Consider the following 23,607-nt stretch of genomic DNA (forward strand, 5'->3'; position numbering starts at 1 on the left):
TGATCACAAATTCAGTTTGTTTGAGAAAATTCCATAACTTATTATCTGGATAATGATTTTTTTATCCTTCCATAAGAAGCTGCAAATGAAACTTGGGAATCCATAGAATTCTAAAATGCTCTTAAAATTTGATTGTTAGTCAAGGGGAAAGTAATGCGGAAAGGATCGAATTCACATAATTGTTGGCATTAGCTCCTGCCTGATTTACTAATTGAACAAGAAGAGTAAGGTAAGCAGTTAAAATTTCATGGCCTTTATGGTGTAAATAAATCCATTCTAAAGGATTATTCTCTTCTGTTACAATACCTGTAGGAGACAATTTAGTGGGGAAAATAAATAAGTTCAAAGGCAGTGAAGGAGCCAGACAATACACAAATGTTTTTCTTAGTCTAGATTCAAATACCTGTAGCTCTTTTCTCTCCTCTTGAGATAATATGTAAGAAATGTCCAGTGCCATCTTTCCTTCTAGATTTTTAAACAGGTTGAGTAGTGCCTATAAACATTTTGATTTTTCTGAAATTGCACTGAAAATATGATGCATACCGCATGATGCCAGGGGAGAAATTGCTAAATGAATTCTGTTTCTCTGCTGTGCCATAGCTTGCCTGGGTTGTAAAGTTAGTTTTTCATAGGCTCTCCTAATTCCTCATCAAAGAGTGGAGAAAATTCAAGATTAGATTGATTATCAAATTCCTTGCCCTGTGCTTCAGGAACATTTCAGGCAAATGGAGAATCTGTATCTAAAGGAGGCACCAGTAAGGGAGTTGAGGAAACCATCACTGGCATAGGTGGTGCTGTTTTGACTTTTGGTTTTCGTCTGAACAGGGAAAGCCTCCTTCTTTGTCTCTTTTACCAGTTTTAAGGTTTGCTCATCTAATCTGTATTCATTCAAATAATCAGCCCTCTCTTCCTCATGATTAATATCCTTTTTATCTTCTTTAAGTATTTTGAAAACAGTTTGAATTAATGCCTGAGTGACCCAAAATTGAACAAGGATCTTTTTCTCTTGGTATTATTGCCTCATCCATATTCTTTTGGACTCTGTCCCATATTTTATCTAAAGTTCCTTCTTCTGGAAACCAGAGATTATAATTATAAACAAATTACAAGCAATCTCATAATTGTGGTTTTATTACTTGTGCTCTTCATTTCTCCTTTCTTACCTCATCGCCCACTTCAGGTCTCTGTTTGGGTGCCACGTTTACCACTCTAATTGGCAGCACGAACCTGAGAGAATGGTGCCTAAAAATGAGGCAGACTTAATTCACATGCAATAGCCAAATTAATTCAGAGAATCAGAAAAGTTACTCTCGGAGAGTTAAGAAGAGTCACCTGAGCAGATTATACAGTCACCAGAACAATCTGCATGTGGCCAAAACCTGTTTTTCTGTAGAGGCACGTGATTGATAACAGCTGAAGTAAGCTCACTCCTATCCACTGCACCTGGGAGGAGCAGGAACACACAGTCCAAGAACAATTCCCCGTTTTTGAAGAAACTGAGGGCACAATACACATGTCCGATTTTTTTTTTTGGAGTTTTCTCACAAACTCTCAGAATTCTATCATGACTCCTTTTTTGGATTGTGTTTCCACAACAGTCTTCATTTGAACATCCAGTTCTGTTGAGAAAAATAGAATAAGCACAGAAAAAATGAAAACTTTCTTACCAATATTTTATCCCATAGGAATGATCTATGTTTGTTAATATGAAATGTTAACGATATAAGAATAACATTTAGACTTTGTCAGTGGCTAAGGGCTTGAGCACTTAACTAACATTGTCCCACTAATAACTCTAAGAGTCATCCATACTAGTTTCTTTAGTATATGCAGGAGATGTGTTAATCACTTATAGACTAAGTTCTCCTAAAGTATACAGCTAGTATCTAGTAGGTCAAAGTGTGTCTACCTGGTTTTAAAATCCATGACTCTAATATTAACTTTTATCAGCTAATATTCTGCCAGGCAAAAATGACGATGCCGCCTGAGAGCTTTGCGTTTTAGGGTTTGTTTTGTAGATGTTGATGGAGAGAATATTTCCCATGCTGCCTACCAAATGTTTGCACCTTCTGTTTTCCTGCTCGCCGGGCTGAAGTGGGTATCTTGTTGGTGGCATATATTAATGTGCTGATGAGCCATTTGCCAGAAATTGCGACTCAGCTACTGGTTCAATTCATTCTAAATTTACAATCTGCCTTTACTGAAGTGCAAAATTGGCTTTCTTGTCACAAAGTGGCAGAACATGCAAAATAGTCTAATACCTTATTTTCTAGCTCAAGTGAGATTAGCTTAGGATCATAGAAAGTTATTTTTTTTAAAAAAAAATTCTTTCAGATGAACAGCTGTTCCAGCAGGAGAGGCTTGTTAAGTTCTGAATGATTTTGATAATGCCCCGATGCAAATTACAGCAGATACCATGGGGCTTGCCCCATAGGACAAATAAAATTGTTTCCTGGAAGAGACCCAAATGATCTAAGATGTTTGAAGGGTTATGTACTTGATATTGTAAGCGCTGAGAGGTGTCATGGAGCCACGTGAATTTGTTCCGTCTGCTTAAGATGTTTCTTAACTGTAAATATAGTACATGTGGACCACATTTTGGTAGTATGATAATTCAACCTAAGCTTCCTGACCAACTTCCTGGGCTTTAGTGTATAAATGGGAATACAGATTGTATTTCAAAAGTTTAGGAGATTGTGTGCACACTATGTTGTGACACCTGCTTGTAACACCGTCACTGGGAAAGGTGAGTCAGGAGTATCTAAGTTCAAGGCTAGCCTCAGTTACATAGTAAGCTTGCAGGCCAGCCTGGATATATGGTAAGATGGTGTTTTGAAAAAAAGAGATATTTCCATAATAAATGATTTAGTAATTCATCTTCTGCTGCATATGCCTGTGTAATAGACTTAACCTTATTTCTAATTCATTATGTATGTTGCTGAATTTCATTAGCTTCTAGAACTAACATGTTTTGAGACTCATTCTCAAGTCTGAAAGTAGAGATTACTGATTGAAACTTCCTCTGGAATACAACAAGATTTGAATCTGCACTGTCTTCCACACCAGCTTTATCACATTTTGAATAGTAAATTTCTAAACAGTTTTTTTTTAAGTGCTGTGTTCAAGCTTAATTTGTGAAATCAAACTGAAGAAAAGTTTCTCTTAGGAGTATTTTGCAAGTGTTTTATTGATTCATCTCTTGAACAGATAGAAAATTTCTTCAATTAAACAAAATTTCCTTGTTATTTATGGTGACTCTTGCCTCTAATCCTGACACTCAGGAGACTAGGATTTTGAGTTTGATGTCAGTTGGAGCTATACTGCAAAATCTGTTTCAAGAATACAAAAAGAGAAACAGGAAAAAGGAAAAAACTTTAAGCTACATTTGTTGTTAAGATGAAACTTTTTGCAGAATAAGTTATCTGAATGTAGGCCTGTTTATAAATATTCAGGCAAGATCACAAAGAGAATTGTTCTACAGAACCTATAAGCATTTCATGACAATAAATTAACAAAAACAAAACAAAATAAGCAAAAACCAGAAAAACAAAAACAAAAATGACAACAACAAAACAAAATACCAGAGTATTTTGAGTGGGAATAGGACCAGGAAGCAAGTGTTTAAAAATGCTTTGATACACATTGGAAAGATGTATTATCAACTTTAGGAGGGACTTATCTGGGAAACAAAAACTTAGGGTCAGTGTTTAGAGCATAGTCGAAGCTATATACAGTCGAATTCAGATCTGATAAAACATGCTGTTTACTAACATCACTGATTTAGCTGGGTTGTTGTAGATATACTTCAGAAAAATGCTCTTGTGCTTAAAAAAAAGTTTCCTCAGCATATGTATTTACAGTATCTTGCAGATTCCCAAAGTGGTTAAGAGTATCATTTGGAATTCAAATTATGACTCTGAAGTATTTTAACTGAGTGACTTTGGAAGATATGCTCAACTTCTCTAGGCTCTATTATCCTCACTTGGAGAGTGAGAGCATTAATACAATTTTATGAGTTGTATTAGCATCAAGCTAATACTACTTGTACAGTTCATTTAGTGCAGCTTGGCCTGTAGTACATCATGGAGATAGATGCTGATAATAATTCAATATTTCTATCTGAAAAGTTCTGTTAGTTATTAATATGAGTAGGATATACGCTACTGCATGATTTCAGGAGAAAATAAGACTAAAAAGAGAAAGGGGATGTTTTAGAACTGAAGTTTTAGTCTCAAGGGAAAGATTCATTCTTCTCGATATTAATGAGAAAAGTCTTCAAAAATAGTTTCTATCTTGTCCAGGTGCCTTCTTCCATTGTCTTTGAGCCCCCTGTTCAACTTTCATCTTTAACATCTTAGCATAAGTGTCAGTTTGATCAAGATGCTTTTTTAGCTCAAAGGTGAAGCAATGTACCTCTAGTTGGTACATTGGCATTGATTGATGGTACTTATTTACTATTATAATGATTAATATTTCTGGGAGAAATTTCAGACTGAAATAATCCTGTCCATTTTTTTCTCCAATGCCCAGTTATGGTTGGAATTTTCTTTGGGCTGCCAACCAGCTTCCCAAAAAATATACAGAGACTTATTATTAACTATAAATGCTCAGATTTATCTTAGCTTTGTCCCACCAGCTCTTTTAACTTAATTTGACCTTTTTCTAATTATCTATGTTTTGACTTGGCATTTTACCTTTCTTTCATTCAAATATGTCCTATTTTCCTGCCTCCTCTGTATGTCTCTGGCTGGCCCCTGACTTCTCCCTGCCATTTTTTTCTTTCTTTCCCCAGCCTAAATTCCTTCTCCTACTTACTCTTTCTGCTTGGAAGTCCTGCCTATACCTCCTTACTTTCTATTGGCTGGTCAGCTTTTTATTAGACCAATCAGGTACTTTAAGCAGGCAAGGTAAAATAGCAGTACATCTTTACATAATTAAACAAAGGCAGCACATCCTTACATAGTTTGAAAAAATACAATTCATCTTTACATAGTTAAGCAAATATTCCACAACACCTAGTGAAAAAACACTTGAAGAAAAATTATACTTTCAGGAAAAACTTGTTGGATTAATAAATAAATGGGTTGAATAAATGTCTTCAATGAGGTATTTAGAATAGATAATCTATACTTTTTTTCTTGATAGTAATCTTCACTGGTAGATTAAACATGAAGTTTGTGATTTTTTTCCACTTAAACTAAAAAGCAAAAATACCAGAATTTCAAAGAAATTTAATATGTAGTTTGACTAATCAAAGACATCTTTATGTCACATAACTATTCTGTTGTATTGAACAATGGCATTTATTTGTTTTTTTTCTGTCTGTGTGTGCTGTGGATCCAGTCTTGAAGAATGGCTGTTTTGCATACAATGCTCTGGTGTCTACTGATACAGATAAAATTGTGATTTAGACTATTGCAATGACAGCTTCCTTTAGGATTGGCATAATCCCTGAATCTTTCTGGATAACTATTTATTATGGTAAAATTTCATTATGATCATGCTATATCAGTTACACAATAATAATAAAACTTGTGCAAATACTGCTCAGCTATGAATGTAATTTTGCAAATATCCTGAGGCTGCAATAAAACATTTTCCTAAGGTGATGCTGAGTTGAAAGAATGAGTTTATTTTACCATCCAAGTTTGTGTTGAAACTAAAATTTCACTTTTTCAGATTAAATACTTAATTGATATATAAAGGTACATATATTTATGAGTTGAGATGACTGTGTGTAAGAACACTTTGTTTTCAAACAAGAAGACCCAAGTTGAAATTCTTAGTACCTCCATAAAGTCTAGATATAGTTATACTTGCCTGTAATCCCAAGATCATAGTATAAGGACAGAGAGATCCTGGAAACTCACTGGCCAGTCTGCCCTAAATGTCAGACTTCAGGTTCAGTGAGAGACCCCGATTCCCACCCCAACAAGGCTGAGAACTGTAGAAGATGCCAATACATTCTTCTCTGGCTTCCAAATGCACACGTGTGTGCATATTCCACACCCTCCACAAGCACACAGTTATATACATTTTTTAATTAATTAATTTATTTATTTATTAAAGATTTCTTCCTCCTCCCCTCCACCGCCTCCCATATCCCTCCCCCTCCCCCAATCAAGTCCCCCTCTTTCATCAGCCCGAAGAGCAGTCCAGGTTCCCTGCCTTGTGGGAATACATTTTAAGGCTATTTTTTTGTATACATTGTTTAATTACCAAATTGTGGGAATACATATCTGTATTTTCAAATATTAATAACTTCTGTGTGGTCAAAAGATTCAGCGTCAGTGTTTTAGGTTATTGTTTTTAATATGCAGTGTAACGCTCTACTGTATCTATAGTAGTCATGTTTCTTTTGCAATTCTTTCAGCTATTATCTATTTGCTAGCTCCAGTTTAAGGATTAAAAACATAAACTGTGAAAGAGGAAAATTGCAAATCACTTTGTCAAATATTATTTTTAATACTTAAATAAACAGATGTTCTAAAACTCATCACATGCTCAGCAATACACAAGTCGTAATTGAAAAAGTGGTCAAAATAGTTAGGGAAATTTGGGGGTGATTGAAGAAAGATTTGGAACTCTAAAATTGAAGGTTAAATAAACATGGCAGTTAACTGTATCCCTCTGATATAGATAAGAAGTAGCTAAAAACTACCAAGAGATACTTGAGGTCATCAAGTATCTGGATAATATTAACCTCTTATACAGAATATGCACACAACTCCACAGTACATTTGAAAGTCCTTTCTTCCAGCACAAGTCACAGTGAGTGGAGAAAATTAATGCTGAATTCTTGACAGTTTCTCAGGGTTGCTTTTATGTTGACTTTACCTAGGATTTTTGAGTCTCCACAAAGGCTACCTAAAAGGGAATAGTTGAAAGAGGGAGAACTGCAAGGTTGTTTAGATGCTGCTTATTTTTCCACAGGAAAAGATTGACTCAGCATTTTAAAAAATCTATGATATGGATTTAATTTTTGACCTTAGATGATCCTCTTAGTCTGCTCAGGTGGGCATAACAAAACAGCAGAGACTATACGGACTCAACAACAGATATTAATTCCTTCCAATTTTAGAGGCTGGAAAATTTAAGACCATGGGCCGGCAGGTTTCAAATTCTCATGATGTCTCTCTTTCCTTTGCCATTGTGTCTTTACACTAAGGAGAGAGCTGTCTCCTGTGTCTTCTCATCTTCTATGAAGATATCCTTCCACCAGATACCCCTATCTAATATATTGAGGCTTGGGAATTTGGAAAGGGCAGAGTTTAAAGCAAATAGCAGGGATTAAACTGTTAATGTTTGCATTTATGAATTTCTTTGATGCTTGTTGCCTCTTAACACCCCTTATCTGGTGACCATATAACCTCATTTTTGGACCACTATAATTGAAATAAGAAATAAATAAAAAAGTTAACCATAGAACACTAAGGCACTACATTCCCAGGTTCAATTCTTTTTAATATTCAGTTATATTTAGAGAGCGAGCTAGCTAGTCTGGAACGGTGGACTAATGCTGTGCCTTATCATAGCTCTGAGATGGAGAGTTTGTTATAGCTGTCTCCCAGCCACTGCTGTTTCCTGATGACTAGAATTAAAGTGTTACTAATAACTGATAAAACACTAAAGAGACAAAGATCTGATAGAATAAGGGAGCCATCTAAAGCTTAGACATGAACTATTTGTTGATATGCTTTTTCCTGTATGGAGCATGGTATTGTTGGTGGTGCCTGAGTCATTCAAAGCCTGTGAGCATATCATCTGTGAAAGAACTATTCTACTGTAGTCAGTCCAGTAGCAGCAGCGGAGCAGCAGCAGCAGTGGTAGCTTGCTTCTAGTTTTCCCAAATTTCAAAAATGTACTTTTTTGTGCATGTGTTAATTCTCATTTTTACTCTCAATACAAGTTTGTATTTATTTGTGTTTATTTCTTATTCAATCAGCAACAGATTTTCTTTGTCTGACTTTACCAGAGCTTATTTCTTGTTTTGTGGACCAACTGCTTAGCTACTTTTCTGATTATTGAAAACTTGGTTCATAATCTATAGATACATTACAATGTCATCTAAGATTTTATTTCATATCAGTAACTTTGTTCAAATCTATAGCATAGATTCGTTAAAATGTCTTCTAAGTTTTTATTTCTTATAATTATTCATATCTGAGTGTTTTTTATTTTGCACACAGATTCCTTTTTATTTGACCTCATCTAGGTTAAATTTTTGTACACTAGTTAATTTATGCATACTGTATGCTGGGTGTTCATTTATTTATTAGACCGAAAACATATTAGCAATCTAGTTGCATGAAGGAGTCTGAGATGTTTAGAGGTTAAATAAGTTGTTGTATACCCCATAACTACAAATAACAGATTCAGTATTGGAATTCAGCTAGGTCTGGTTTGGGAATCAGATATCCTAATTAATTACCCAGGGTCAGAAAAAAACATAACTAATACATTAACTTTTTACAAATTTAGCCTAAATGTTTGAACATTTTACTGCCTTTAAGAGTATTCTTATTTATTGATTTTTATTGAGCCTACATTCTTCTCTGATCTGCTCCCTGCCTCTCCCTGCCCTTTCAACCCTTGCTCCCAATTTACTCAGTAGATCTTGTCCTTTTCTACTTCCTATGTAGATTAGGCCTATGTATGTCTCTCTTAGGGTTCTCATTGTTGTCTAAGTTCTCTGGGATTATGATTTGTGGCCTGGTTTTCTTTGCTTTATGTTTTAAAACCACCTATGAGTGAGTACATGTGATAATTGTCTTGCTCGATCTGGGTTACCTCACTCAAAATGATGTTTTCTAGCTCCAACAGTTTGCCTGCAAAATTCAAGGTGTAGTTATTTTTTCTGCTGTGTAGTACTCCATTGTGTAAATGTACCATATTTTCCTTATCCATTCTTCGGTCGAGGGGCATTTAGGTTGTTTCCAGGTTTTTTCTATGACAAACAATGCTGCTATGAACATATTTGAGCACATGTCCTTGTGGTACAATTGAGCATCCTTTGGATATATACCCAAATGAGATATTACTGAGTCTTGAAGAAGGTTGTTTCCTAATTTTCTGAGAAATCGCCACACTGACATCCAAAGGGGCTGTACCAGCTTGCACTCCTACCAGCAATGCAGAAGTGTTCCCTTTACCCCACAACCTCTCCAGCATAAGTTGTCATCAGTGTTTTTGATCTTGGCCATTCTTACAGGTGTAAGATAAAATCTGAGAGTTGCTTTGATTTGTATTTTTCTGATGACTAAGGGTGTTGAACATTTTTTTAAGTGTCTTTCAGCCATTTTAGATTCCTCTGTTGGAAGTTCTCTGTTTAGGTCTGTACCCCTTTTTTTTTTTTTTTTTGGATTATTTGTTCTTTTGATGACCAATTTCTTGAGTTCTTTGTATATTTTGGAGATCAGACCTCTGTTTGATGTGGGGTTAGTGAAGATCTTTATCCATTCTGTAGGCTGTTGTTTTGTCTTGTTGACCATGTTTTTTGCTTTAGAGAAGCTTTTCAGTTTCAGGAGGTCCCATTTATTAATTGTTTCTCTCAGTGTCTGTGCTGCTGGGGTTATATTTATGAAGTGGTCTCCTGTGCCCCAATGCATTCAAGTGTACTTCCTACTTTGTCTTCTATAAGGTTCAATGTGGCTGGCTTTATGTTGAGCTCTTTGATCCATTTGGACTTGAGTTTTGTGCATGGTGATGGATATGGGTCTATTTTCATTCTTCTACATGTTGATATCCAGTTAGGCCGACACCAATTTGTTAAATATGCTTTCTTTTTTCCTTTTGATATTTTTTTGCTTCTGTGTCAAAAATCAGGGTTCGAAGGTGTGTGGATTGATATCCGGGTCTTCGGTTTGGTTCCATTGGTGAGAGTATTCTTATAAATACTTTAGATGACTGCATTACTACATTCACTCATTGAATGGGAAAAGATCAGTCTACCTCGGTGTCTGGGTTTTGAGAAAGTGAACTTTCTCTGCTTTGCCCTCTTTTTCTCTGGGATAAGTTGGTAGAACTGGTAAAAAGCAACTTCAGACAACATTCTAGAGATGTCCATTTGACTTAGCTGAGAACTTCTGCTCTGATGGATTGCCAATAAAGAAGCTTCTGCCACTGAGAACATACGTAATATATAAAAGTCTTAGAAATAAAAGAAAATACCAGGAATTGCTCTGAAACAAAATTGACCACAAAACTACTTATCTCAAAGAAATCCTAGTGTGTCAAACCTTCAAATATGAAACAGAAGAAATGAATTTTTAAAAATCTCTGAAAGGGTTTGGGTAATCCAAATAGAAAATAGACGTTTGTTTCAGTCCCTAGCATTGAAAATAATATTTCTATAGCTTATGGAAATGTGAATATTGGATTAAATGCTAACACTAGGAGGAAATGAAATATAATAAATTGGGAGCTTGGTGTTTTCATTTCTGCATTCTGGAGCTCAATATATGATAGAATCCCTTCGATACTATTTATGAAATATTTAGCATGTTTATTTGGAGGTAATGTTTTTCATTTCTATATGAGAGAACTTTCTAAAATCCCTATTGATAGATCTCAGTAAATCATTACTTCTGGGCATATTTGTAGCTGCTCTACCACAATTAATTTCCTTATTTAAAAAAAGATATTTGACTGCCCTGAAACTTGCTCAAGTAGCCTTCAATTAATGTCTTTACATTATTTGATTTTTATTTTGTGTGTATCTGACTCATTGATATTCTGGAAGATAAACCTGTTCATTATTAGCTTTGTTAGTTTTTAATTTAGGAGTGTTAAATTACATTTTATTAAACTTCATTAACTTCTTGTGCAAAGAATATAAACATAGCTGCTTGCATTCTGCAAACCTAATCTTAGTTACTTTATCTATTCACAGCTAGAGTAATAAGTTGAGATGAATTTTAATTTTTTTTAGTTACAATACTTCTTTTGAAATTGTGCCAGATTACAGTAATGATTGATGAATTGCTTGGATGTAAACCTGTTTGCTGGTTGCTGCTTTAAATTGTTGACAATGTTTGAATCTGCCACCTACCATCTCTATCCCACTACAGTTTTCCCCTTTAGGCTATTGTGACTAATGACAAAATGTTTTAAAATTGATTTATCTTTAAAAAATCCAGTTGATACTTATGTCCTTTTGGAAATGACTATATGTTTATGGAATACTAATAGAAGACTCTGAAATCTAAATGAATCAACATTACACTAACTGACAATTTGTTTGCTCCAAGACTTGACTTCTATGCCAGTATTTTTCCTAGTGATTCCTATTCTGGCTAGGAATGGATTCCTCAGTCCTTTGGTGGTTTGTCATCATGGGAAATGATGACTACTCTTTACATAGTCTACCTTCAGATATAAATAGAAGATAATTTAAATAGCATTTGGTTGCTTAGCAAAGAGCAAAGATTTATGTCTAAAATTCGTCAAAATACTCTTTCCTTTGTGTAGGAATGATAAATACTATTGAGACTTCTTAGGCTTTCTCAGTTAGATTTAGAATAAAATCCAGATAATTTATTTATTTTTGCATTACCTACAGTAGCCCAAAAGCTGGTTCCACAAAGAAAGAGTAAACTTGGCCCTGGATGTAATGTTTTTTTTTTTTTTTAAATAAAAACACTTTGAAAGATCTTGACTTTCTATAATATTCTCATCTTAATGCAAAGATCAGTTATGAAGTAGGCTCCTATTGAGTAATTTAAAGGACAGTGATTAATAAGACACTCATTATGCTCTAGAAACTCATTATCACATTTAAACTAGACATACACAGAGATTTGGTTTTTGTTTCCTTACAGCAATCCTAATGTCATCCTTCATTCTGTTTTCTTCCTTCCCATTGCTTCTTGCTTTATTGATACATACTTCTAAATACCTTGAATTACATAGAGACTATATATTAGAATATAGTTTTCAAACAATTAAAAATTTACCCCTACAAATGTCAGATGTACATATGTCAAGATTTTTTCAATTCATTAGTCGATTACTTAGGTGGAAAACTAATTCAAAATCTTTTGGCGATGGGGGCTGGAGAGATGGCTCAGTGGTTAAGAGCATTGCCTGCTCTTCCAAAGGTCCTGAGTTCAATTCCCAGCAACCACATGGTGGCTCACAACCATCTGTAATGAGGTCTGGTGCCCTCTTCTGGCCTGCAGACATACACACAGACAGAACATTGTATACATAATAAATAAATAAATATTTTAAAAAAAATCTTTTGGCGAAAAGGCAATCTGTACACCTGTGTGTTTGTGCGTGAAGGGACAAGTATGTGTGACTTGGAATGCATGTGGGGGTCAGAGGAAAGCTTCAGGTTTTGGTCTCTGCTTTCCACCTTACCTTGAGAAATCCTCTCCACTGTGTACAGCAGGCAGTCTGGTTCACAAGCTTTGAGACATCCTCCTGCCTGTAGCTTATATCCCATGGACACTTTACAGTATCTGGTCACAAGTCAAATAATATATAATAATAGCAGAATCACATTCAGATAAATTATTCTAAAATATTCACATCCCTCGGGTGGCCTGCTGATCCATAAGCCTCTATGACATTGAAAGAATATGCCATACTTCTGATTTCCAAGTCTTGAATAAACTTCTGAACAGTAAGTTTTTGAATGCCTCTGTCATTTGTCTGAGTAGAAAAGCTATTCAGTACAGCATATCTTAATAATACTTCCTATTTTCCTCCTCAACACAGCAAGATAACACTAAAATTTCTCCCAGTTTAAAAATATTGTAGTGGCTGGAAAATGGAATTCTGAAGAAGGACAAGCCTTGGTCACTTAGCTATTGTGTGACGTTAGGCAACAGCACCCCCTGAAGGTCCTCTATGAGCTCTGGGCAAAGCAACCTTTACATTAGCACACATGGTTGAAGGAACTTCCCTCACAAGGGAGGTTTAGAAGTCCTCCTTCCTGAATGCTTGATTTTATTGGTCTATAGACATTAAACTGTTGAAAGAACAATGCTATTACCTTAGATGTCATGACAACAGTTATGAACATACAATAAATATTTACTTTTGCTTTCCATTCTACAGATCAGTGTGAAATTTCTGCTTGTGTTGATTTAGCTTGCCTAAGCTATTTATATTCTCTTAGCTGGAACAGACCCATCAGTTTGTTGTTTGGTCTCATTGGGATAAGTGATTATGTTCCAGTGGTTTCCTACCCTGCAAATTAACTTGGGAGTGTTCTTTGTCGTTTCGTTTACAACACCTTAAGCAAGATGAAATTAAGTTAGAACTCTTGAGGTAGATTTGGAAATGACATATTATCATTACCACAGTACATTATTAGCCAAAGAAATTAATAATTTAGATTTTGGGCAAATGAAATCTATCTCCTTTTGAATTTTGTTATTATTCTTATTATTTTAATATGTGAGTGTTCTGCCCATATGCCTGTATGCCAGAAGAGGGCATCAGATCCCATTATAGATGGTTGTGAGCCCCCCATGTTGTTGCTGGGAATTGAACTCAGGACCTCTGGAAGAGCAGCTGGTGATCTTAACCACTGAGCTGTCTCTCCAGTCCCGGACTCTATCTCATAATCAGGGAGGAGTGTGCACCTCACATGGGACATGACTATAAATATAAATGCTTATTAGAATCAGTTTTGTAACCAGTCCCACTATACAGAATATGTTTCACACGATTTCAGAAAATTCTAGGAGAATACTAATCCAGAGGGAATCGCAAAGAGACTCTTAATATTTTTGCACTTTGTTCTAGAGAACAGATACATTATTGAAGTCAGCTTCATCTTCTGATCTTGCTATTAAAATTCATGAATCAGCAGTAGGACTATTAGATTTATTGTCACTGTTTAGAACTATTCATTCCAAACTTCTGAAGAAAGACTTTCTGAGTTTATATTGACACTTTCAAATCTGACGAATGGGACCACTCATTCATTATATTAGACTTTGGGAGGGTATCAAATACCGTTCTCTTCCATGCCTTCTGGTGATTCTGTTTTTCAATCTTGCATGAGTACTTCTCACTCATAAACTGCTCTTGACTGAACATAACTCTGTCCAGACATTTAGAGATCATTGGTCAACCTTTTCCTCTTTAGTTCTTTGTCCTGCAAATACTAGTCGCCTTTCTATCCACACATTCTCAAATCATCTCTTCAGTTCAGGAGGCTGGCTAGCATTTTTGTGGGTTTTTTTTTCTCTGCACCACAGTATGGAAACTCTCAGGTTTGTTTCTTCCCATGTTTCTCCTCCTATGTTGTTTGATATCCAGTATCTTCAGATACTGAGTTGTTGTGCATCTTTTATATAGGTCTTTCTGATCAATCAGGGAAGAAAATCCAATCTCTGTTATTCTACTGTGGATGGAGTTAGAATCATCCACCATTAGGATAAGCATTAGTGAAATCATAATCAAACTCTAAGCAGAAATAAACTCTCTCTCTCTCTCTCTCTCTCTCTCTCTCTCTCCCTCTCTGCTCTCTTTCTCTCTCTGTGTGTATGCAAGTAATAATTCTTCCACCCTTCCCTTCTCCATGTACTTTGAGTTATTTTTACTTTATATGTACTTATGTTGTGTGTATTTATAGGTCTGCATGTGTGGGCACACACACACAAGAAAGAAAAAGCAGCAGTGTGAGTGTGGAGGTCGGTCAGAGAACAACTTGTTGGAGACGGTTCTCTCCTCCCACAATAAGGGTCCTAGGGAAGGAACCCCAATTCTAATCTTGCCAGCAAATGCCTTTACTAGTCAAGCCTTCTCTCTGCCTCTATTTACTACTTTACTTTTAATATATTTACTTTTCTTATATTCTTTTTATTTCATGATATGTAAGTATACATAATTTCTCTCCAGCAATAGTATAAACCCTTTAACACTTTTATATTCTTTACTATGTATGTAATATTTTAGAATAAATTAAAATTGATTATTCTTTTATGTTAAATGGGGCTTAAGAATTGTAGAGAAAAATGCAGCATCTTCAATGGTGTCTTCAGCTTCTACGCTGCTGTTGACTTTGATTTCGGTTGTCTCCACTGAAATTTGTTGTGATATGTTAGGCCACAATTCTCATAGTTCATCAGCTGCCACAGCTTAGGAGAATACTCCAAGCTGACATGAGGAATTCATTCTCAGCCCCTTGAAGTCTGTTTTGGCTCTATTTTGTGATACTGCTTTCTTCTTTTTTCTGTTTTCAAACTCTACTTCTATGACCTTGAAGCCATAATTCACAATGGCGTAAGCTATGGAGTGAATCTTTAAAAAATGTCTGAATGTAGTGTCCAGATATATTGTCATAGAAAATGCCCATCTCTCCAATCTGAACTCTCAATTACATATTTTCGTTGATGGCCTCTGAGGTCTGTTTATTTCGGTCACCTGTTTGTAAGCTTCCTCTCAATTCTCTTTATTACTCCATCTCTTTACTTACTATTAATATGGGTAGAAATAAGCAATTATATCTAGTTAAATGGTTGCAATGGATTTTTAAATGGTTATTTTATAGACTCCAAGTAATCATACATTTGTATTTTTGAATCCTGTACAGAGCTACATAAAATTACATAATAAATGTAAATTTTGATGTATCTTTTCAGAATATACATGGCAATTTGAACATGAGGAAAAGAACAAATGCCTTGGTCCACTCAGAAACTGATAGCAACAGCAGAACTGAGGTGGGAAACCATTCCAGCAAGACCACCACAGTCCACGAGTCTTCTGAAGCCACCCCTAAGGAGTACTTAGCTTCCAGTCCAAACCCATTCAGCAGAGCAAATGCGGCTGAGACGATTTCTGCAGCCAAAGGTCTTTCCTCTGCGCCCACCCCCAGCCCTTGTGGCACGTCAAGACCGGCTTCCTTGGGGTCAACTTCTACTCGCCCTGCATTTGGGTCCAGACTTGGGCGAATTAAGACCACAGTTAACACAACAGGGGCCGCTGGAACTGGGTCGGCCACACCTCCTCCCCCTGCTCCACCACCTTCCGGATCTGGCACAAGTAAAATAGACAAATATGCTCGTATTCTCTTCCCAGTGACATTTGGGGCATTTAACATGGTCTACTGGGTTGTTTATTTATCTAAGGACACCATGGAGAAATCAGAAAGTCTAATGTAATTTTGTTGCTATAGTAATTTCATACAAGATGATGGAAATCCAGACTGTCTTTTTAAATGTTTTTAAAGATAAGTATTCTTTACTAAAATAAAAATTCTATGTCATTTTTTTTGAAAATAAAAATATAAATCAGGTAGATATCAAGAGAGTTAATTCCTCAGTGGACAGAAAGTGAACCATGTTTCTTACAGAAAGATGATTTTAAAAGAATCTATTCAGTGTTCAAATTGGATGGAATACAGACTATTATGGAAAGTTGGAACAAGAGAAATAGGGCCAGAAGAGATATGTGATGCATATTTTTGCATTGAAATTTGAAAGAAAAAAAAAAGACTGTGATATTTTTAAATACACCCCATGAAATCAACCAGTCACAGAAAATTTCCCATTGGCACTGCCCTTCACCAGAATTGTGTCCTGGAAGTCCTTTGCAAGAAAAGCGTTTCTCTCCTAAGCAGAACACCGGGAAGAGGAAAATAGAACCAAACAAACACTGATCAATACAGTGAAGCCTCGGCGTCATCAATAATAGACACCGACTAGGGCACATGCGTTTTCTGGCACATATTGGTCCAAAAAAAAAAATTACTTAACAGTTGACTTGAAATGTTGTGCTCTGAGCCAAAGTTAAATTCATTGTATAAATTCTTTTTCATAGTATCTCATTCAGTTATGTACTGTATACATTTAGTACATAGTTTCTCAGAGCCTGGAGCGTGTGTGTTCTAGGCGGCTTAGAGACAGTTTTCTAGGGAGGTTCTTTCACCTTTACAGAGTTACTTCAGTAGTAGGACAGGCAGTGCATGTTAAAGAACCGTAATTTAACCTAGCACCTTGTGTTCTTTAATGAAGGCAATTTAGTTAGACTCTGACAACATAGCCAATAGATTTGTTTCTCCTGCACTGACAGAGGAAATCAAATACATTTGTTCCTATAACCACTTTGAGATAAGTACGTGTTAGTCCAATCTTGATGATTGGGTCTCAAACTATAATGAAATACTGATAGAGATTGTTCTATAGGTGAAAAAGCATTGTATACATGAAACATAAAAATCATCTAGGCACTGGAAACCTAACCGATTACCTGTGTCAAATTTGATTCAGGTTACATAACGCAGTTTTCCCACCAGACCAGAATCATCCACATCAAAAGTCCGCACAGGCCGTTTATATGCTTATCTCAGTAGAGAGCAATATTTGCTGCCAAAATGCTAAGGTTCTTGCAAGCTTTTGTGCTCATAATGTCTGTATGTCTGGCATGTTTTGTATTTGTTTTCTGGCAGTTTGATAAGGTTTTATAACCAAGGAACTTTAAAAGTTAAAGGAGCAATTAGAGAAAAAAAGACAAGTATCCTAGCCTTGGATGGGGTGTCAGTGACTGTGAGACAGTGTATCTGGTTTTTCAAGGACTGACTCTGCCTTTTCATTCTGTAGGCCCAACAGCCTAATTGAATCTCTTTCAGCTTCCCAAAAAGCTCAGTCCTGATTGGTCTTCGTGATGTTTCACTTCCTGATTTTTCCCCCTGTATTTCTACTTGTTCTTGGTATGTGTAAATGCATATGTTCTGGGTTGAGGGGGACAATATTTGATCGAAATGAATATCTTATAGGCAGAACTTCTTATTTTCTGGGAAAAATTATACTGATTAATATGAACATTTGAGTTTCTACCTTGCTTTGTAATGGCTGCCCATGAAACTTATAAAATTTGAAAGCGTCAAATTTTAATTGATCTCCATCTGAGAATTCCTTCTTTTTTATTTCTAACTATTTTATAAAATTAAAACACTTTAAGGTTATGAATGTGGAAGAAATCCTCACTTATAAATTGATTCCAGCAAAATAAGACCCAGGAACATCTGTAAATATGTTTATACATTTAATAAAGAGTAATTGTACATAAAAGCTTATACTAAAATTATTTCATGAGTGTGAAATACTTTTGGCTCTTATGCCAGTGCTCAGACCTATGATGGGGGGGAAACATCATCACTTTTTATACCAAATGCGAAGATTTATTGCTTTGGAGATAAACGCTCTTTCTATTGTTTCTTTTGTTTTTGTTTTTTTGTTTGTTTTGTTTCCCTATTGTCCTTTTTAAAAAAAGTATATTTGATCCTCCTAAACTTTAAATGCTTTATTGGCCTTTTAAAAATATACTTTAAAAAAATTTTATAGATTTTAAATGGATTGAAAAATAACTGACTCACTCTGTCTTGATAGTTCAAACCTGTGACCCCAGTTTTGGGGAGGTTGATGCAGAGAAATGTCCTAAGTTTTGAGGCTACAGAGTGAGTTATAGCACATTATAAGAAAGAGTGTAACACAGTTTTCAAACAGAAAAAAACCCAGGTGAATAAACAATAATAATTTAAAAACAAAATCAAAGCGAATACCCTTACGGTGGGGGCAGGGAATAAAAAAGGGTCTTTGTATGCTCCTAAGGGAAGCCTTCAAGTTGCTGTGTAGACCAGGCTAATCTCAAACTCCAGTTTCCTTTTTCTGTTGCCCAGACAATTGATGTATATGTGTGTAGCCCCGTCACCAGAAAGGACTAAACAATCCAAAGAGTCACCATTGCTCATTTGAAAACTAAATTGACCAAAATATTTTTTTTGCTAGTATACACTCTCTCTCAGTTGCACACAACATTCTTAATAATAACAACACATGCTTTGTTTCATTGAGACTCTTCCTTATCTTTTCTTTTGGTCATCATTTATGTCTTCTGCATAACTCGGAGGAACATTGGATATTCTTGTGTGCAGGTCTAGTCACTTTTCACCATTATGCATAAGAATCACCATGGGATCCCAAAGTCCTGACCAGTGGTGGAACAAGCAACAAACAAGTACAACCTTCTGTCTGAGAATATAGGCTTTTGTGCAACTTCTTTAAAGTTTAAATTCAGAATTCTTTTATATTTTACTGTTGAATATGTTACTTTCACTTTCCCAACTCTAAGTTGGCTGATTATTGCTGTGTAATCACCTCTGATTTCCCCCAGCAATGGCTAGTTATAAAATGCATTTGCGTGACTAATCCATGGTGAACAAAATGATTTGCCTTTGTGCATGGACCTAGTACTTTCTGTAATAGACACTTCAAACTGAGCCTCATAAATCTTAAAGGACAGTACAACATCACTCTCCTTCATATTAGAGATGAGTCACAAATCAGCTAATGATGATGATAAATGCAGTAGGCTGGAATGGACTTCTAAAAGGTCATTTTTCAATCACTCACCTTACCAGAGACCTTATTTCAAGTCATCTGTAAAAATGTGTGCATTTTATTTTATCTTAAGCCAGAAAATTGTTTCAGCTCCAGGTAAGGAGATAGAAAAGCTCTCCATTCACCAGTACCCGAAGTCAACTGCTCTGATCTTCTAGACTTGATAAACTTCAGTGGGAAAGAGAAAAGAGGATCATCTTGGTTTAATGTTTTGACCACATTGTTGTTTAAAATGAGTCCTGTAACTATCCCCGTGCTAAAAACATGGAGTTAAATAATGTTATCTCTATGGTTTGCTTAAATTTCAATATTATATGAATATCATTATAAGTATAAGCATGTACTTACAATAGATACTTGATATAGTTTAAGTCACAAATACATTATTGTCATTATTGAAAAATTATACATTATTACTTCACAGTGTGGTTTATTTCTAAGTAAGATGTCCTTGTCAATAAAACAAGGCAAAACAAAACTCCCTTTCTTATCTATTAGGTATTTTCTTCCCCTAAAGGACTATGCCATTTAAAATGAAAGAATATTGATATTTTTCTTGTCTCTTTTTAAAATCATTGCTCAGTGAGCTCCTACTCACTGGCCTTTCCTTGAAGAAACTCATAGTCTACCACTGATGGCACAGGTAGATTAGATGCTATTTAGGATAACAAATGTGTTGACTATAGAGCAGGACCAAAACCAGGACTATCAAAGGTGCAGTCATGAAGATAAGTGTTAGAAGTAAGTGTCTTAAAACTAAAAATCCATGCAGAAATTGATGGTGAACCAAATACACCCTATAAATAAATGGACTCATGCTAGTAATGTTCCCTTTTTGTCCAGCTTCAGATTCTCCAGCCATGATGCTAACGTAGGTAGGGGAAGGACTCTTGTAACTGTGACTTTGGCGATGAAGGTTTTGACAGATCAAACATGAAGGATTTGAAATCTAGGAAGAGTTGGAGCCAGGGTAGTATAAGTTGTGGGTAGTTGCAGGAGGTGGTAGAGATAGATAAGGGAGAATTTTGTGGAAATTTCTGAAAAAAAATGAGTTTTACTCAGATTAGTGGTGACAGGTTTTGAATCTTACACCCAGATTCCAAAGGATTTACCTAGCAGCCACAAAGATTTCAGGGCACACATAGAGGTGGGTAGAAAGACTAAAACACTCTGCTCCTGCTTGAAGGAAACCCACTGACTGCTGTTGGAACTGTGGTCTGGAGAAGAACCCAGAGGCACTGAGCTGCTGAGTCTTTATCTGTTCTTTTCCAATTAATCTTCGTCTTCCATTCCTTTGGTAATTCCCTTGGTTTTACTATCATTTGGTATCAAATCCTTCCAAGGTGGGATTTACATTTCATTGTCATGATAAGTAAGACATAAGATTTGTAAAGAGGACTAGACTGATTAAAAGACAACATTTCACACATAGGGAGTCAGGTATGCAATTATCAATAAAAAGTGAAATTGATCTTTTTCTCCTACTGCACTGGAGAAGGAACTGAAGTTTCACCATATGATAGGCAAGCATACTATCATTTCATTATTCAGGGTGGCCTTGACATCTCTCTGAGGTATTAGGTAAGCCTCAAACTTCAGTTCTCCTGCGTCATCTTCCTGTTGATTTTTTTTTTCTGTTGATGTGTGGAGGAATTTTTTTCTTTTGAGGTATAGTGTCTCTGCATAAGGGATTTATTTGAAATTGTGATCTCATGACTTAGTCTTTTAAGAACTTGGATTATATGTAGCTTCTGAAATTAATTTTCTTTTCACTTTAAGAACAGGTAAAACAAGTGTTGATATTTAGATAGGTTTCTTCAAAGGAAGAAGTTTTATCAATGCTGTTCCTTTTACACAAGATTCTAATTTCGCAAAAACTCTTCTCTTTTGTATGTCTAAATAAACATTTTTAAAAGACTACTACTAGCATGAAATTTGTTCCTGTAATAGTTTCTAAATTTATTTTGTGTCTTTTCATGTATCAGACCGTTTCAACTATATGCAAATGGGTTTTTAGCTGTATTCATTTAGTTTTGTAACTTGTAATTTCCAACTCAATATGGTTTTACTGCCTTCATTGTGTTTTCCCCACAATTTGCTTTTTAATCTTTGTGCTTTTTTTTCTTTATTGAAGCATAATGTGCTGCCTGGGATTTTCAATCTATTATATTAATAAGATATTTACAGGTTTTTTATTTTTGTAAACTACGGAGAGCTATTCATATTGGCTTTCTCTTTTTTCAAAAACACATTTTGTTCATCTTATCTTTCATTGTACCTTTTAATGCTTTTGCATCTTTTCTGTTCTAGTTTGTTCTATTAATCACTGAATTAAGCTAACTGTTTACTGAACTAGAGTGTGGGAAGAGGTGGGTGTGTTAGTCAGATCAGCCTACAGAAACTATTTAAATCAAAGGCTAGCCCACCTCCCCAAACCTGTTTTAGTTTTCTGCCAAGAGATCATATTTCTCCTCTATTTGTCTTGCTAGTGTGTGCTGTTCATAACTCAAGCTTCTCAATTTACTTGCCCTGTTATTATTAGTGAATATAGTTCCCTCTCTCTCCCACTCTCTTCCCTGTATTTTAGTATTTTGAGTGGTACCCAACAGACATTTTCAAAAGTCTCAGATGTAAATTATCAGCATTTCCCCCTGTGCCTGTATCTACTGCCAGTTTGGGATATATAAATGGAAATTGTTTGAAAAGAGGTTTTATTTTACTTTTGTCTGTACATGTTCTATCAAACAAATCAACTTTTAGGACATCTCAGAACCATGATACTCAGTGGAATCTGTACCATGCCCAAGATAGATGCCAGACAGTTTCCTTTGTTTTGTTAGAACCAATTTCTCCCTACTGGAAATCACTTGTCATGGTGTGTCATCAATTATTTACTAATTTAATTAAAGATATGAGTTTTTCTTTGAGTTCTTCTAATTTTCAGTGTCTGTGCTTTTAAGAGTTTGTTCTAGGGAAGGCAGATTCAAACTTGTCTATTACATCATTTTCAATAGAATGACTTTCTATGGTGTAGCTTTCCACTGGACCTGGAATTGAACTGAGTTTATACTTCATTGCTATGGTAACCAGAGCCTGATGATTCCTGTTTTCCAAGTATCAGGGACCACTGAAACTGGGTGTTAAGCTTGAACTGCACCTGTGTTAAATCAGTCATATTGCTCCCATGAATACTGGAAAGAACTAGGAACTGACAGAAAGAACGGGGATCATGGAAACCTATGATTTTCAGGGAAGTACTTTAGCAAGTATCTTTAGTTTCATTTAGAGAAACCGAGATACATTCTTCTGAGACCTCTTTTCAAACCTCTATTTCCTAGGCTTCACTTTTCAGCATTAGATTTGTATTTTCTGCTGCGTTTAGTTCATTGTTTATATTTTACTTTTCTCCAGTTCATCAAATGATTAGTGGAATGACAATTCTTTTAGTCAAGAGGACAAGACGTTTTTAATGCTTTTTTTTACATAACCAATTTAATGGAGATTTAGAAATATTTGTACTTTCTTATAGTATCGTTTTTCTACCACCAGTTTCTTCCTTTAAAATAGAGAGGAGGGGCTGAGAAGATGTCTCAGCAGGTAAAAGAATTTGCTATGTAATGATGATGACCAGATTTCAGATCCCAACATTCACATACAAAAGCCAGACTTGGTCTAGTGTGTGCTCATAACCCAGGCACTGGGAGTAGTGGAGTAAGGAGCAAGGAAAATCACTCTAGCTTGATGGTCCCAGCCTAGTTCCAGTTTCATTGGGAGATCCTTTCTCAAGAGAAGAAGGCAGACAATGATAATACAGAACACCAGACATCCTGCAAGACAATAAATATATGTCAACAAAATTCTAGGTAGCATCAAGAAATGATGAAAATTTGTACCTATAAAATTTTCTTGTGCATTACATACTTTCATATATGAAAATTAGAATTAGAATTAGGAAGATTTCAATGCACACCATGTAATCTGTTTCATGGCAGCAATTTTCTGAATTGATTGTTTTCATTTTTCCAAAAGTGTATACTAATGGACTTAATCTTTGGTCAACAACTCTTTTGTTCAGACGTTGTTTGCTAGCTGCAGTCTGTATTCTCTCTTTGCCCTCTTGCCGATAAAATGTTGGATTGTCACTGTCCCTGATTATTTTACATTGTTTCCTAGTACAGTGTGCAGTACATAGTACTATACAGTAGGCTGAGCTCTTATTTATCAAAAGACAGACACATTGTTATTG

At 35.6% G+C, this 23,607-nt stretch overlaps 1 protein-coding gene across 3 annotated transcripts in view; it reads left to right on the plus strand.

The window, feature by feature from the left end:
* The window catches only part of Gabra4 (gamma-aminobutyric acid type A receptor subunit alpha4), a 75,220-nt gene extending 57,190 nt beyond the window's left edge, over window positions 1-18,030 (plus strand). For 2 of the 3 annotated variants that reach the window (XM_041671209.1, XM_041671208.1), the window contains one exon: window positions 15,603-18,030. In XM_041671209.1, the coding sequence (XP_041527143.1) occupies window positions 15,603-16,124 (522 nt within the window). In that variant the 3' untranslated portion in view covers window positions 16,125-18,030. The remainder of the gene's footprint in view (window positions 1-15,602) is intronic. The other variant, XM_041671210.1, reaches the window with a different exon arrangement.
* Window positions 18,031-23,607: the final 5,577 nt, after the last annotated feature.

Source organism: Microtus oregoni, unplaced genomic scaffold (assembly GCF_018167655.1).
Source record: "Microtus oregoni isolate MIOR12 unplaced genomic scaffold, Mior012 000021F_ref0000039, whole genome shotgun sequence".
Lineage (NCBI taxonomy): Eukaryota > Metazoa > Chordata > Mammalia > Rodentia > Cricetidae > Microtus > Microtus oregoni.